Source organism: Rissa tridactyla, chromosome 16, assembly GCF_028500815.1.
Source record: "Rissa tridactyla isolate bRisTri1 chromosome 16, bRisTri1.patW.cur.20221130, whole genome shotgun sequence".
Lineage (NCBI taxonomy): Eukaryota > Metazoa > Chordata > Aves > Charadriiformes > Laridae > Rissa > Rissa tridactyla.
Window position 1 is genome coordinate 3,476,651 of NC_071481.1, and position 14,810 is coordinate 3,491,460.

The 14,810-nt window shown below is 40.7% G+C and overlaps 1 protein-coding gene across 3 annotated transcripts in view; it reads right to left on the reverse strand.

Annotated features, from left to right (window-relative positions):
• Positions 1–265: 265 nt before the first annotated feature.
• VPS13D (vacuolar protein sorting 13 homolog D) overlaps positions 266–14,810 on the reverse strand; it is a 100,884-nt gene continuing 86,339 nt past the window's right edge. For all 3 annotated transcript variants that reach the window (XM_054222709.1, XM_054222713.1, XM_054222708.1), the window contains 3 exons: positions 5,415–5,546; positions 1,588–1,828; positions 266–760 (listed from right to left, as the gene is read on the reverse strand). In XM_054222709.1, the coding sequence (XP_054078684.1) occupies positions 629–760; positions 1,588–1,828; positions 5,415–5,546 (505 nt within the window). In that variant the 3' untranslated portion in view covers positions 266–628. The remainder of the gene's footprint in view (positions 761–1,587; positions 1,829–5,414; positions 5,547–14,810) is intronic.

The window sequence follows — 14,810 nt, forward strand, 5'->3', positions numbered from 1 at the left end:
AAGGACGAAATTTCAGGGGAACACTGGGTAACTAGGTATACCTGTACTTGTGATTTAAGAAAAAAACAAAATACCAAACAAACAATCCCAAACAACGCACCCTAATCACAGTGTTAAAGCTCCAAACTACAGGTCATCTGTGCTTCAACAGCTGCGATTAACTCTTAATTTTATTTTATTTTTTAAATGTTTATCTACAGTCCTGCACTGTGAAAATCAGCTTTCTCAAGAAAAAATGAGAGAGAGAGAGAGAGAGAATGGCTAGTTTCAGGTAGTGCAGTAAGACTCAGTATAGCTCCTTTAATTTCTTTACACAGTAAACAGACTTCTGTTTATACCAACACCCTGGTCTGTACTTTCTTATTTACATGAAACACTTTTACATATATACATGTTAGCAAAATACAGGGCTTCTCCCAGAACCAAATGCGTCTCAGCTATGTCTTTGTTATACAACTAATGCTTAAAAAAAAAAAAAGCCCACCTCACTTTTTTCTTATGCACGATTCCATTTAGCTAAATACTAAAATTGTACTTTTTCCTTCCCGTATAGTACTTCCTCTAGTCACAGAATATCATCGGCCCCAGACTGATAGTTGCAATTCACTCTGGCAGTATGGAAGAGGTTTTAAGAGTCCAGCTCTAATTGTTCTTGATTTTCACTGAGTCTTAACATAAGCTGTTGTTCGTAATAAAGGCTCTTTGCATAGTTTATTTCTTGAGATAGCTTTACTGCAATATCTTCAGATTTCACTTTCACCTGCAAAAAGAAACGTGATTTTTTTCTTAATGTGGTACTGCTGTCGTTTAAAGAAGAATATATTTATTTTTTATTACTTAAGTAACTGAAGGGATTAGGCTCGGGGTCTCCTGTAAGGAACAGAAATGTTTCAGTGGAGATTCCTTCTCGGTGCTGAGGCTGAAGTAATCAAGAAGTGAGGGAGGGAGAGACAGGTAAATAGAGACAGGTATTTTAGGATGAGAGCAGAAACATCTTGCAATATTTGAAGTTATTTCCTTTGCTTCCCCTCCTACCTTTTATCTGGCTTGTCTGTTTGGAATGTAAACTGACTTGGGTCAAGGGTGAGCTTGTAACCTTGCCTGTAAAACAGACCCTTCAGCAACTACTGTAATGAAGAAAAAAACTCGCTGTAATGTGTTTTAGAAGTGCGAGTTCTGATTACTTTTACATGCCTGACAAACACTCTTTCCAATTTTAGACACTTTGCAGTAAAAAAAAATACAATGTATAGGAGGAGGAGAGACCAGAGTAAATAGACAGCAAAGTACTTAAGTTTACAATACGTACATTAAACTTAAAAGTCCTTCTCAGGTAAATACACATTTCCTACAGTAACTCTTCTGCCTGCAGGAATATTTTAGATTTTGCCTTCAGCTTTTCTCAGGAGTTTAGGGAGCAAGTCCTACTGTCGCCAAAACCTTTTCAGCAGCAGCTATTTTCACTGCTAACAGAGTTTTCATTGTTGTGCAGCACAGGAAACCAAACACTAATGACCACAAACACTTTCAGCATAAAGGGGAAAAGAAACCCCTGCATGAAGGAAGCAATAGGTGCTAGGTCCTTACCATTGGTTTGTGTTGTGATGGGCCTGGCATTGCTACGCCACTACTTGTATTAACAGCTTTCTTCGTCAACTGTATATACACGTTCCCATGGTCTTTTGAAACAAGGCAGTGGTAGAGATCATCATACTTGACTTCGAGGAAGATGGCATCGCGGTCTGTGTAATCGCCACTCTTCAGGAAGTAAACAGCTTTAGATGAAATGAGAACACAATAGCTGTCTATGTTCTCCACTGCTATGAAGCTGCAAAGAAGAAAAAAAAAAGAAAAAATATTCACTTGAAGCTAAAAATAGTAAACTAACACATGTCTTCACCTGTTATGTTTTGAGTGACCTTTAGAAGTCTTTCAGAAAAATTAATAGCGTAACATGTACAATTCATCTGTATTTAATTTAGACTGTTTAAAAAAATCAAGCTGATGAAGTACCCTCTCACCCAGTTAAAAAAGATCATGCTGTAAATCAAATATTAGCACTAAATGCCTGGCTTCTAGCTTTGGACATTAAAAGGGCATATAAAAATATCCTTTAACAAGGGTTAAGAAGAGTAATTTCCTTGCACTGGAACACTGCAAGTCCTGATCCTGAAGCTGAACTGTAACTTTAGTTCCATTGCCAATATGTGCAAAGTTTGCAGACATTTATGACAAGAGCATTATCCTTCTACACATTGTAAACCTACTGTGCTTCCTTTTGCCACACGCCTCCTTTGCCTTTAAAAACAAAAAACAAGTTTAACCTGCTGCCTGGATCGGTAGCTAGAAAAGAGAAATTAGCTGTTTAACACTGGGGTGAAAGGTTAAGCAGCAAGCAGGTTTCCCCAGAGAGATTAGTCCTGAGTGATGAATAGTAGAGGTAGAAAAGACCGAGTTAAGAATATTGAGAAATATGATGGCTTGAAAAGGTTGATGTGTGAAAAAATAACAGTAAGCAATGCAAAAGTGAAATAAGTATTTCACACACAAACACTTCTCCCCCACCTCTGATTTACTACTGAAATGCACCTCACTAGCAGGTTTTTTTAAAATGCTGAAAAATTCAGAAAATTAATTATGAAATCATAACCAAGCAAGAATGCTAAATAGCGTAATAATGCTCTGTCAACAACCCGCAGCAGCTGAAGCGTATCTGTAAAACTAAGATTCTCATGCTGCCACGTAGCTTCAAAATTACTATTTTATGACCCGTTGCTTGTACAAATCTGTCTGCTCTTGTCCTAATACTTTCTGCAAAATACTCCACTGTTTTTGAAATCAATGAAGATTATCGGTACTAAGAGTTTTTGGTAGATCAGAAAAGCTTACCATCTCTAAAACTACTGTTGGCTCTACCATTTAAGTAATGCTTTGCACAAATTACTCTGAGCTGTATCCAAATAAACCCATAGCTATAAATGGAACTTTAATACCCAAAAATATTTCAGGAGGTCAATTGCGGTTTCTTTTTGTCGTATAAAAGAATAATTCCAGTAATTATTACTGAAGAGCACAGCCATTCCAATAATAAAAAAAAAAGGCCTGTAATGTACTTTGCCCAGCTCTAACCTTGGATAAAACTATGGGATAGGATAACTGAACTGGATTCCTTTAGGTAAAACAAAATAAACAAACAAAAAAAATGTGTATTTCAGCTTAAAAAAACATAGGTGAAAGACAACGTTAACACAGTTAGTGAAATTAGCAACTGTCCCTCAATTTTCCATCAGAGTTCAAACACTTTGGGGTAAGGTTTTTGTCTTTGAAATAAATTAAGTAGGATAGAGAGTGATATTTGTATGAATTGTCACAGAAAACTTAATTTTAAAATAGAGCAGCATTATAGACTGCACAACAACAGTCTTGCTCCTTAGGACAGGCCTGTAAAAGCAAGTACAGTATTTTTCAGAGATTCTAGCTTTGACTTGGGTCAGACTTCCCATAGAAGCAGAACCAGAGGACACTTGCTGGCACATTGGCTTGCTTTGCCAGCAGGGAAAGAAGATTAAAAGGTGACCCCTAATAGTGTATCGCTGTCCTTAGCAATTGTCACAGCGAAGGTGAGAAACCTGAGAAGGTTTTGTATACCCCCAAAAGCAGAACAGCTGTTCTCCTGCTGGATGGTATTACCGCCCGCTGTATGGGGGACATCCATGGAGAGAACTGAAGCACTAAAAGCTACTGTAAAGTTCAGGGGAAGCAACTGGGTAACCGGACCACGGGTTTGTATTTTTTCCATAAGGATAACAGATTATAGATCTAATTTTCCAGACAAGATTTTTACTGGTGTCATGTATATATTTTGAGGAATGGAAACAGAGGTCAATGATTTAATGGCGAAGCACAGAAACGTTAGCTAATTTGTAGTTCAAGCTCTACATTTTGTTCTAAGTTTGAGTCATGCATCATTACCCATTTTCTCTTGCCAACTGTTACTTTCTTCTCTGTGTCGAGTTCACAAAACAGGTATTGAACCTTTTAAGATACTACTTCAAGATAGTACTTCTTTTTTTTAAAACCCATACTTCTACGCTATTAAAAAGATCTCAAATTAATAAAATGAAGAATTAAATGAAACATGGTCCAGTAGAACAAAGTAGAAGCAACCAGATCTCTGGAGAATTTGTGGGTTTTTTAACAACATCAGGAAGTAATTACACAATATTTTCCAGAAGTGAAACAGTGAGCCTAACTGGAAAAAAATGTGGAAACATTTAGTTAGAACAGTAGAGCAAGGTATTAAACCCCCTTTTATGGATTTAACTCTGAAGGAAAATATGCAAATAATCAGGTCTTTAAATGTGTTTCTGATTATGATACTAGGATAAAAGTCAGAGGCATAATTTTGTACTTATTTTCCATGACAAGAAACAGTGTTCTCTTGTTGAATGATGTTCCTAATGGTGAAAGTCACAGTGAATGAACAGTGTGACTCGATGACAAAAGCCCACTGATCTGCTTATGGGGTACACTTGCAAAAAGTTGACTTTTTTTGGTCACAAATTGCTTTCTTTCAGTTCTCCCAACGTAAGAGGCAGACTGTATATGCATGAAGACCCTTAAATGCTATGAAAACAGGACAATGAGAGTGTAAGATCACAGGGCCATGAGCAAGTGGCAGATTACAAACTTCCTCACAGAAGGCGGCAGAACCTAGAGTGGCACATGGCTTTCAGCCATATCTTAAGGATAACGTGTACCACAGGCATCCAAGTTAGCTTCCCTCACGCCTCATCCAGAGCCCCCTCAGTGCTCTCTGGGCAGGTCTGTGGTAGTTCACGGCTTCCTGCCATGGAATCACCAGCCACTCTGCCAGGCTGTGAGAACCAGACGATAAGGGACAGATAAGGGAAGAGCTACTAGTTCTGCCTGTATGTGTGTTACAGAGGAAGAAGAGTACAGGGTTAAGACATGCACCTGTTTTATCAGTGCACGGGGAGGGTTGGACATGTATTATGCATGTGAAATGGACTAATGATTACTTAGAAACTTAATGAGATTTCATCTTTTGTAATGCTAGAAAGGGACGAGGGACATTAATAGGAACAGGAGTCAACAGACCAAGGCTCCAGTTCCTTCCCAGCCTGTGTGTGACGTGCGGTCAATGGCGGTTAGCAACAAGGGAACCAAAGGAGCCCTGTGACACCTGCAATGATTGTATACAGCCAGAGGACAGGCCACTGTGGAAGTTATCAGGTGCTCATTCTCTGCCGCTAACGTGTACCAGGAGAAAACACACAAAATGTTATGTGCGTGTACGTGTAAAGCGGTTTTAGTCCCTCTTCCCCAAAGACATGAAGATACAATGGCAGCAAACAGAACTACTTAAAGGAACTGTGTACGTCAGTACTTACAACTCATCTTGGATGTTGTCAGTCAGTTTGAAGAGGTGTTCTTGTCCTTCTGCTTGACTTTCTGAATAGTGGGGCAACAGCCCTTGAGGTCCTCTACAGCACCGCGGCTTTCTCACTCTCTCTGCTTGTGTCCTACATGCAAAATAGATGCAGAGACATGCCTTAGTGCAACAGCAGCGCTTTTCCTTCCACTTAAACCTGTCAGCACACAAAGTTGTATTTATTTTGAAATACGAGGTGTGACAAAGCCCTTAAAAATACAAGGTCTTCACAAATACAGCATGTAGATTCTGTAATACTTGATCTGGAAGTTTTACATTTCAAAGAAATGTCTCCCAGTTTGCCTCTACAATTAAGGGGCAGTCTACTAAAGTAATAGGAGGAAGAGCAACCTAAACTTGAGTATACTGTCTGCAGATTTTGGGATCTATTTATCATGAGAGTTTTACTGATTTGACTGTTTCTCCTCTCTACAGAAAAAAAGAGTGCATCAACCTAGACAGAGCTCACATTGAGGGAGAGTGTCAGTAGTTTGAAAACTGAAGGATTATGGAAACAGGCACATGCACAGTTAATACAAAAGAAAAATCCAGGGTTGATCAGAGTCTCTGTAGTAGGGTTTAGCATACGTTATCTTTCTTGAGCATTTATTAAAAAACGACAATAATAAGAGACACATATGTGTGGCTGAACAGACATCAGAGGTTGGTACTGGCCACAGTGCTAAAGAACTGCAAGCTAGGTTCCTCCCTTAGCAGTATTTTGTTAAAAAATAATATTCTGAATTCCTTTAAGCTTTTGGAACGCCCTACCCCTGAAGAATTGTGTTACAGGCTGCCTAGCCCTGCTTTCTTCTCTGGCCTTTCCCAGCAGCATCACTCTGGGTCTGCTGCAGTGCTTTTCCATATCTCTTTCAGGCTACTGCTGTTAGCAGTTTTCCAAGCCAGATGCACCATTTCTGATTAGTGCTCTCTACTTCCCATCTTGATGCTTTGTAAAGCTCCTGTACAATGACCTGCTTCTCTCCTTTTTGATCAAAAGACAGGGAAAAAATCCTATGTAACAAGATGTTTTTAAGCTGCTCGGCAATAGCACACTTGCCCTATAAGCTTTGCATTCTGCAGCTGTTTTCTCTGGAGCCTTGTTTCTTCGTTACCTTTCCCTTTCAGCAGTCCTGTCCCAGACTTGCAACCCATGCACCCTTTTAAAATTTGTTTTCCTTCGAGTCTTTGACACCCTTGCCTTTTCATGGTGACAGACGTTGTTTTCTGCCCCTTCCCTTCTTGGCTGCAGTGAATGTTACTGGAACAGAATCCCTTACTTAGGTGTCATTCATGACTTAGTATCGTCTTTGCTGCTCCCCATTGGGTGACTGGCCCCTCGGTGTGTTTTGGCTGTCGTTGCTCTGTCTGCTACCAACAATGTATTTTGCAAACAAGGTATAGAAGCCAAAGATACTGGCTTTCCAGCACAGCAGAGAAAAACGTCAGCCAATTTAAATTTTTAATACATTATGATTATCGGGTAAGTTTTGATTTTGTTAATGAGATTATTACACCCCTGACCTGCATAACAAATTACAGTGGCTCAGAAGTAGTGCTTATCACTGATCCTTTCCAAGGGAAACTTCAGGAGACACAAAAAGCTGTTCACTTCACTGCAGCTGACCTATGCTTATCCTAAGATGGAACGTCAGTTTGTCAGCAGGGAGGATGAAATGAAGAGTGGAAATTCTCCAACCAGAAGAATGAGAAACAGAGCAGGGGCTTAAGAAACTGTAACAAATGTTGTCATTAATAGTGCCAGTAAAATGTTACCAGTTGCATTTTCAGTTTTACCTCCCTGACAGATGGTCTCACTGCTTTACCTGTCCTGCTGCACTGCTTTCGGTTTTCGTTAGATGTTCATTAGTTAATTACAGCATTATGCATCCAAGCTATAAAATGACAGTACGAAAATTGCCATTTGCTACATAAAGGTACTTAAGTTTTCCTCACTTGCCAAAAGTGCAACGTCTTAAAACTATATTCTTCCAGTAGTATCATTTCTCTGAATCAGAATAACCTAACCACTAGGTAAATAGATGACTTCCACAACCTGTTTATGACTTAAAGTTACTCCACTGAGTAACAGCTGTACGTAGTGGTTAGAACTTCTCTATGAAGTATTACGACTCCAGACCAAGTCACCTCTCCTGCCCTTTACATTTTTTTAGGTATAAACAGGACTCGTCTGTTTACATGACAGTATTGTTACCTTTCTGAACCTACACCAGAGGTGAACAAGTATGTCTGGTTTTACGTATTAGATTCTTACAAAGTAGTAAACAAAAGTACGCGTTTGCCTTCATGAAATGCAGAATGTTGAGGCAAAGTTCCAAAGAAATGAAAGGGTTCCAACCAGTGTAATTCACATCTTGCTGTTTGTCCTACTTCCTAACTTCCAAAAGCAGTGAAGTGGCAGAATTTCACTTAACCAGGAAGCCCCTGTTGGCTGTTAAACCTCTCTGCAGCAACTGTAGCTTCCATTGACAAGTTTCAAGAGTAAATGTCTGAAGCATCGTGTACAGTTTTTAATTAACTATTGGCCAGTAAATAACTTTTTACTTAGATACTTTCCTTTTATGCATTCAGGAAAGTTAGATGACCACCCTTATGGGAGTGAGCAACAAGGTTGCATACTGGTTTTTACATTAACCATCTTTCAGATAAACATTCAACTGTGTGTCTTCTGTAGTACCTGAGAGGAGGTACCTGCAGCTTTGCAAACAGGACTGCTGTAGAAGCGAGGAAAGCCTAGGGCCTTGTAATCAGACCTTTTCTGTACAAACCAGAACGTCAGTGAATACTGGTTTCTAATGTCTGGCTTAGAAGCAGGTCAGAGAGAAAGTACGAGTACTACAGAAGTACTAGGCACCACAACGAGTTTCTGGAAGGCTTGGCAGTTCCCGAGTTGTGGGTTTGGTTGCGGGTTATTTTTAAGTTTTGTTTTTGTTTTTAAATGGAAGAAGTACTTAAGAGTACAGTGCTTATTGTCGCCACTGCTCCTCCATGCTGAAACGTTCATCCTGGTGATAAAAGATAATTCTCATCTTAGTGATAAGGCCAGCTCCTTTTCAACTAAGTGCCACCAGAACTAGCATAAATTGCGTTGATTTAGTCCATCAGGCCCTTGGCAAACTGGTCTGTTTGGTCTGGACAGCTAAAAACATTCCACACGACTTGATTTTTTTAATCTAAAAAATTGTTCTACTGTCTCAAGTTACTTTCTGTAAATAATAAGCAACACTGATGAAATGCAAAAAGCCGAAGATTTGTAAAGCAGAATGAACGGTGGTGTGCCCACATCTGTGTTACATTAAACATGCACTCAACAGATTTGCTGATTCTTTTTTAATAAGCACACAAAGGCAACACAAGACAGAAATGCCCTCACGTCTACTAGTCACAGCAGGGAAGAGTGCTGCTGAATGAAGACACAAAGAGATTGGAAATGGTGTCAGAAGGTTGAGGCACACACTCCAGTTCTTCGCTGTTCAGACAAAGCTGAACACTGGAGAATCTCATTTCAGATGGCTGCATGCACCACCAAAAACAGTTAACAGTGTTAATTGCTTGGCTTTTGCTTAACAGTTCACAGAATTCTTGTGATTCAGTTGAGCAGTTTTAAGCCAGAAGTTTTGCGATCGAACAGATCGCTGACCCACTGACGTAAGGAAGTTGTTCAGGTATTACTGATGATAATTATTTACCAACTTAGATTGAAAAAACTCTTACAAAAGACATCACATGTTTCACAGAATTCCTTTTAACCTTGTTCCTTCACTACACCTTTACCCCTGTCAGGTACCCTGTCAGGTTTACACTGTCAGGTACATAGATGCGATTCTTGCTGAGGTACATAAATACACAGTGTTTTTTGAGAACAGTAACTGTTACTCATCTCCGTCTTTCAGACCTAAAAAATTCCTTGAAGTGTACATAGATTGCTTTGACAAAAACACTAAAAATCAGAAGGTATCAGATTTTGTGTATCAACGGATGATAGTCTGTGAAAACAAAACACTGCACTTCTGAAATTATAAACCGAAGTCTGTGTGTTTTTGCTATTACATCTTTCAATTTTCTCAGTATCACACTCAGAATTATTACTCGGAATAAAGCAACTTTAGGAAATCTAGCAACTTCTGAAAGAAAACAAAAAAGCACCAAGGAAAAACCCTATGACCAACATGGCAATCACTGCAACTTTTCACTTAAAATGTGTATCCGTGGAGTTTCTAATCTGCCCTCTTGGTAAGAGCGCGGCCCTGGCAACTGCAAATCTCTTCACAAAGCCCAACGTGAGCATGTGTACAGAGTTTGATCCGGAATTGGAGGAGTGCAAGGACACCCAAATCCTGCAGAAGCTCTAAGCACAAGGAGATGCAATTCTGGCGTCTGAGAGCGGTATTTAATGAAGAGGCTCTTCAGGGAGACTTCACCTGCTGGACTGCCTGCCTGTCACCAAACCCCGCGGCCACTCCAGCTGAGCAGCCGCTCTGCGAATCAGCCATGAAAGCCCTTTCAAAGGGGCTCCCCCCCTTTCTCTAGTAATAATTTTCTTCAACTAGACCCAGTTCTTGCTGCCAGAACTTCCAGCAGCTGTCATCAGTGTGCCGCATTTGTAAAGGTGTTCCAGTTTAACCACCTCATCATTCCAACCCATTTAAAGCAGTAACTTTGGTTCTGGTATAGCTCAAATTGTGTCAGTGTTTCCATTATAAACTTGTTTTTTCACGTTTGCATAAAATTTATTGATAAAAGCCTGCTCTGGGCTGTAACTTGGCATACTGACTTTTCAGTCTGGGAACAATTTTTATCCCCTTGAAATAATTATAAAACAACCTTAGTTCAAACAAAGGAAAATTGGCAGGTAATATAAGCCTATGGAACAATTCAATTGCTGCTAGTATTTTGGAGAAATAATATCAAACCTGTTACTTTCTTGGCTCTGGAAAGAGTCGGCTTCATAAATGCAGGGAGTGCTTTGTCTAAGGAGACTTTAGTGCATTTCAGACATTAAGAAGTGACTTAATCTGCTAAGTGAAAGAGGAATAGCCGTACATCTTCTGTCATTAAATACAACAACTGAAATACCTGCTACAGTTGCTCGAGTTCAATACTAAATTGCAGCTGTCTGTAAGTGTCATCATTGCACGCACATAACTTCCACAAAATGCAGACCGAAGACAGTACTGGGACATGTAATGGGAGGACACAGTGTAAAGCATACTCAGAAGTGCCACAATCAATTAAATGCTAAACAATGTATACCTTAAAAATTAACCTAAAAGTTCAGCCATCACAGCAACAAACTACAGAGGTACAGTCATTGTAAGGATAACGAAGGAAAACAAATGTATACCATTTCTGATATGGTCTGCATTTCATATCACACCTTTGCTAAATCGTAAAAATCTACTACTTCCACTTTTCTTCCCTCACTGATACAATTAACGTTTCAAATGCTGAACCCCTCTGACAAGCAGGAATGTCCCGTGCAGTTGCTGAGCATAAGGAGACAGCCAGCGTTAGTTTTTATGTGCTGGTTCTCCGCATCCGAGAACATTAAATGATTTGGGCCCATTTCAGAAAGACCTGTGGCAATCTAGATTTCCTGTTCCGTTGCGACTCTCCTGGCAGACAGTAATGCTGCATTTCAAAGGGTAAGTACGGCTGCCGCCTTCCCAGCACTGGGCTTTGGGGGTGCAATTCCCAACAGGGAGGTAATTTCTTGAAGACCTGACGCCTGAACCCGGAGATCTGGCACAGCTCTGGGATGGAATTCGGTCACCAATTCAGACACAGGGATGCTTTTAAGGTGTGTTAAAAACGCACACACGGTGCAGTCAGTCCAAGTGTTGGATTTGGCATTACAATGTCTCAGTTAGATGCAAGAATGTGTAAAATCATGAGCCAGACAGCTCCCTGCTGACTGCATATCTGAGGAATCTTATATGCACCGTTTATTCCAGCAAATGCATGGAATATATTGTGCTTGTTAAAAGTGTTCCCAAAATGCTAGTTTCAGGCAGAAACGTGCAAATAAATGGTGCCTAGGGTTAAAACCTCCCACTTACAGTCAAATCCCTCCTCTTTTGAGGTATCTACCAGCTCAGATGCTGAAGACCTTTATCTGACCCAATATACTTTTAGGAGAACTACAGCTTGCTGAAGAAGCAACTGTTTATCATGTAGGCTGTTCCTGCCAACTTCCTAGAGATGTAGCTCTTCTCCCTTCCCCTGTCTTTTGTATACAAGATCAAAACAAAACTGAAAAGTATTCACTGGGTTTATGATTGTGTATCACCTCTTCAGGCTCCAAGTTCAAAAGGAGGTTCAGAAGAGCTTGATGAGGACATCAAGAATCACTTCTTTAAAACCAGCAGAGAGCAGCTGTGCTCGCCCAAAGGGCACGTTCTTATGACATCCATATTAACAAGCCCAAGCTCTGCGTAAGCTGTATGTGCCCGCATACCCGTCAGCTGCACGGCACTGACGCGAGCAGTGCTCTGCGCATCAACCCGTGGTCAGCCTTCGGCACTTGCTCCACTTCTGACTGTAACAGCTGGGCAGTAAACAAATGCTTTTTCAAGCACTTTGATATATCAAACATAAGTTAACAAAATGTAACACTGCCATCTCCGTTTCAAATTTCTCCCAGACTCTTCCTGTACTGATCTCAGAGTGATGACTAAAGTTGTCACCTTAAAGTTTCCAGTCTCACAAATGTGTTGAAAAACGCGCCCATCCGCCTTCTGATGCAACGCAAAAGATGCGATATTTAGCAGGGATTTCTTGCAAATACCTATCTGAAAAACACGAGCTGAACATGCCTCAGGGAAGTGCCCAGGGCCGTAACATTCCTCTGCCTCAGGGCACAGCGCGAGGTCTTAAAACTTGGGAAGGCAGGCTGCTGCCAGGCAGGGCCGCGCAGTACACTGAGCATTAGTCTTATTTCTGTGCTCGTGTTTGTAATGGTCCCAACAAAACCCATCAATGCTGGCCAGGCAATGCCTGTTTGTAAATGCAGACACAGTTGCTTTACTTCAGGTGTAACATACTTGGAGCGTAACAGAAATGTTTCCCTGTTGTTCTCCCACCTTTCTGGGAAAGCAAATCCTCTTTGGGGGAGAAAGCAAACCAGGAGCCCCTGCCCGGCAGCAGGACATGAACTGCTAGGTGTGCCCGAAGCGCTGTGTGAAGTGACCCACGGTGACGGTATGTGTTTTCAGACTCTAAATACTTTTCAGTTGGTACAACACGGGCTGCAACAGGCACGGCAAAATCCTCTGACACAAACTTCACCTAACGAAAAGATACTCGGAAAGTTTGTTTTGATTTTAAAGTTAGGAGTCACAGAAACAATTCAAATCAGCTGGCTGTACTTACAAAACTGATAAAGAGCGTTCCACATGTTAACAGCAACATTAGGTGAAAAAATTATCTATAAAAATACCAGCCACATGCTAAATGAGGTGACATCAAGGCAATAAATAGCTCCATCTGTATCAAAGAGTTTGTAGAACAACCCAGAAGACATCTCTGAACAAAAAAGTAACTATGGATAAAGTAGTACTGGAAAAAAAAGTGGGTTGGATTTTTTTGTTTTTATAAAAATCAGTTTTACATATTTTTCTCGGATCACTTTATAAATCTGCTGCACATTAGAAATCAGACACACGTGTATTTTTTCCAAGTAAAGAAAGCTGAAGGTTTACATTTTTAATAGCAATGTGACTATTTCTGAATGGCAGCAGTATATATTACATGCAGTGTGAGAGGGTTAAACAGGACAGCCTCAACTCTTTATAAACTTTTGCCCTCTGGATATGTACTCATTGGCTGCTGTACAAGACTTGAGCTGTATTACACGCCTTAACGATATGGTTCAACTGTCGGTCAGGCTCGGGGCCTGGCAATAGGCCAGACCGCAATCAATGGGACACAAACCTCCCCCTTTCAGATCATCACGAAGGCTCATATTATCTCCTTTTTGTCGTGCTGGTTAAATTTATGGAGCAGAACCCCGAAGCTGCATTCCTTGGCTTGGGCCGGCCCACGCGGGCCTCCCTTTGTTTGGTACTGTAAGCGAGGCGTGCTTTGGAGGATTGCAGGGTTGTTAGTTCAGGCACTGACTGTTTGCTCATGACTGAAATGAAAAGAGTTCAGTGGAAGGGCAAAAGGACAGCACAAGTGTAAAACCCCATCCCAGCAGGCCCTGGGCTCCCATCTACAGACTCTGGACTAGGACTGAACAGAAAACCTCACCGTTAATGACGAAGGAAAAAAAAATCTCTCTAGTAACAGGTAAACAGCCTAGCAGTGTGTTAGCACATGCCTCGCCGCAAGGTCCTTTGCTTTCAAGTAAACCTGTAATTACTACATAAATATGCACCTCAACTAATATGGCTAAAAATACTGCTTAGAAGTGGTATTAGTTTTAAGGCAATGCTCTATCTTTTAATTCGAAAAGAAAACCTGTCAGTACAAACAGTCCTACCTGTCCAGCTGCACGGTTTAATATTTCTACCATTTTAACCATGTGGAGTAACCGCAGAGAACCTGATGCCACGGTATTTATGCTTGGGAGGAGGGTGTAGCAAGTAATTCTAGTAAGACACAATGCTACTGGAAATACAACATGGAGAGAAGAGAAGATTTTCATTTTGTATATAACAGGCATTTCCTACATCTTTGTATTTGGTCTCAGAATGGAAAAAGTCCACCTTTGGGTATGCTCAGATACTCTCTACCCAAAGCTTTACTACTGTGGGAATTAAAGGCCACTTCTTGATACAGGTCACAAAATTAAGGATGTAAAGAAACCTTTAACATGATCTCAAGGCAAAAGCATCTGGAATGAAAGCAAATGGAAAGACAACCTGAAAGATGGTATTCCAAATACACGCAAGGGAAACCAAAACAGACGGGGAATCCACAAGGGCTCCCAGTGGCGATGCACGTAATACAAGGTACCCGTGTGTTTATTCTTCGTGCAGGCAGTGCCTGTGCTTACCTGCCTCACTGTACGGCTAGTAAAACTTACTCCCAGAGAGCTGCCCTAGACTGACTGTACCAGACTTCACCCCTTTGGCTCAGCACGCAGGTATTTCGGGGCGTGAGGTCGTAGCGCCACTGCGCTGGTGAGCACTTCACGCCATTTGTGCTTTAGAAACAAGTAAATAAACAAACGCCACGTTGCTGTTGCCTTACACCAGTTTCATCTTTCCTGCTATTTTTATGAACTGAAAATACTACTAAGAGGGCCAAAAGATATTATAAAAACCCACAGAATGTGTATTAAATTTTTTTTCAATTCTGGGGATCGAGTCCGACTGGTTTACTGCAGTCT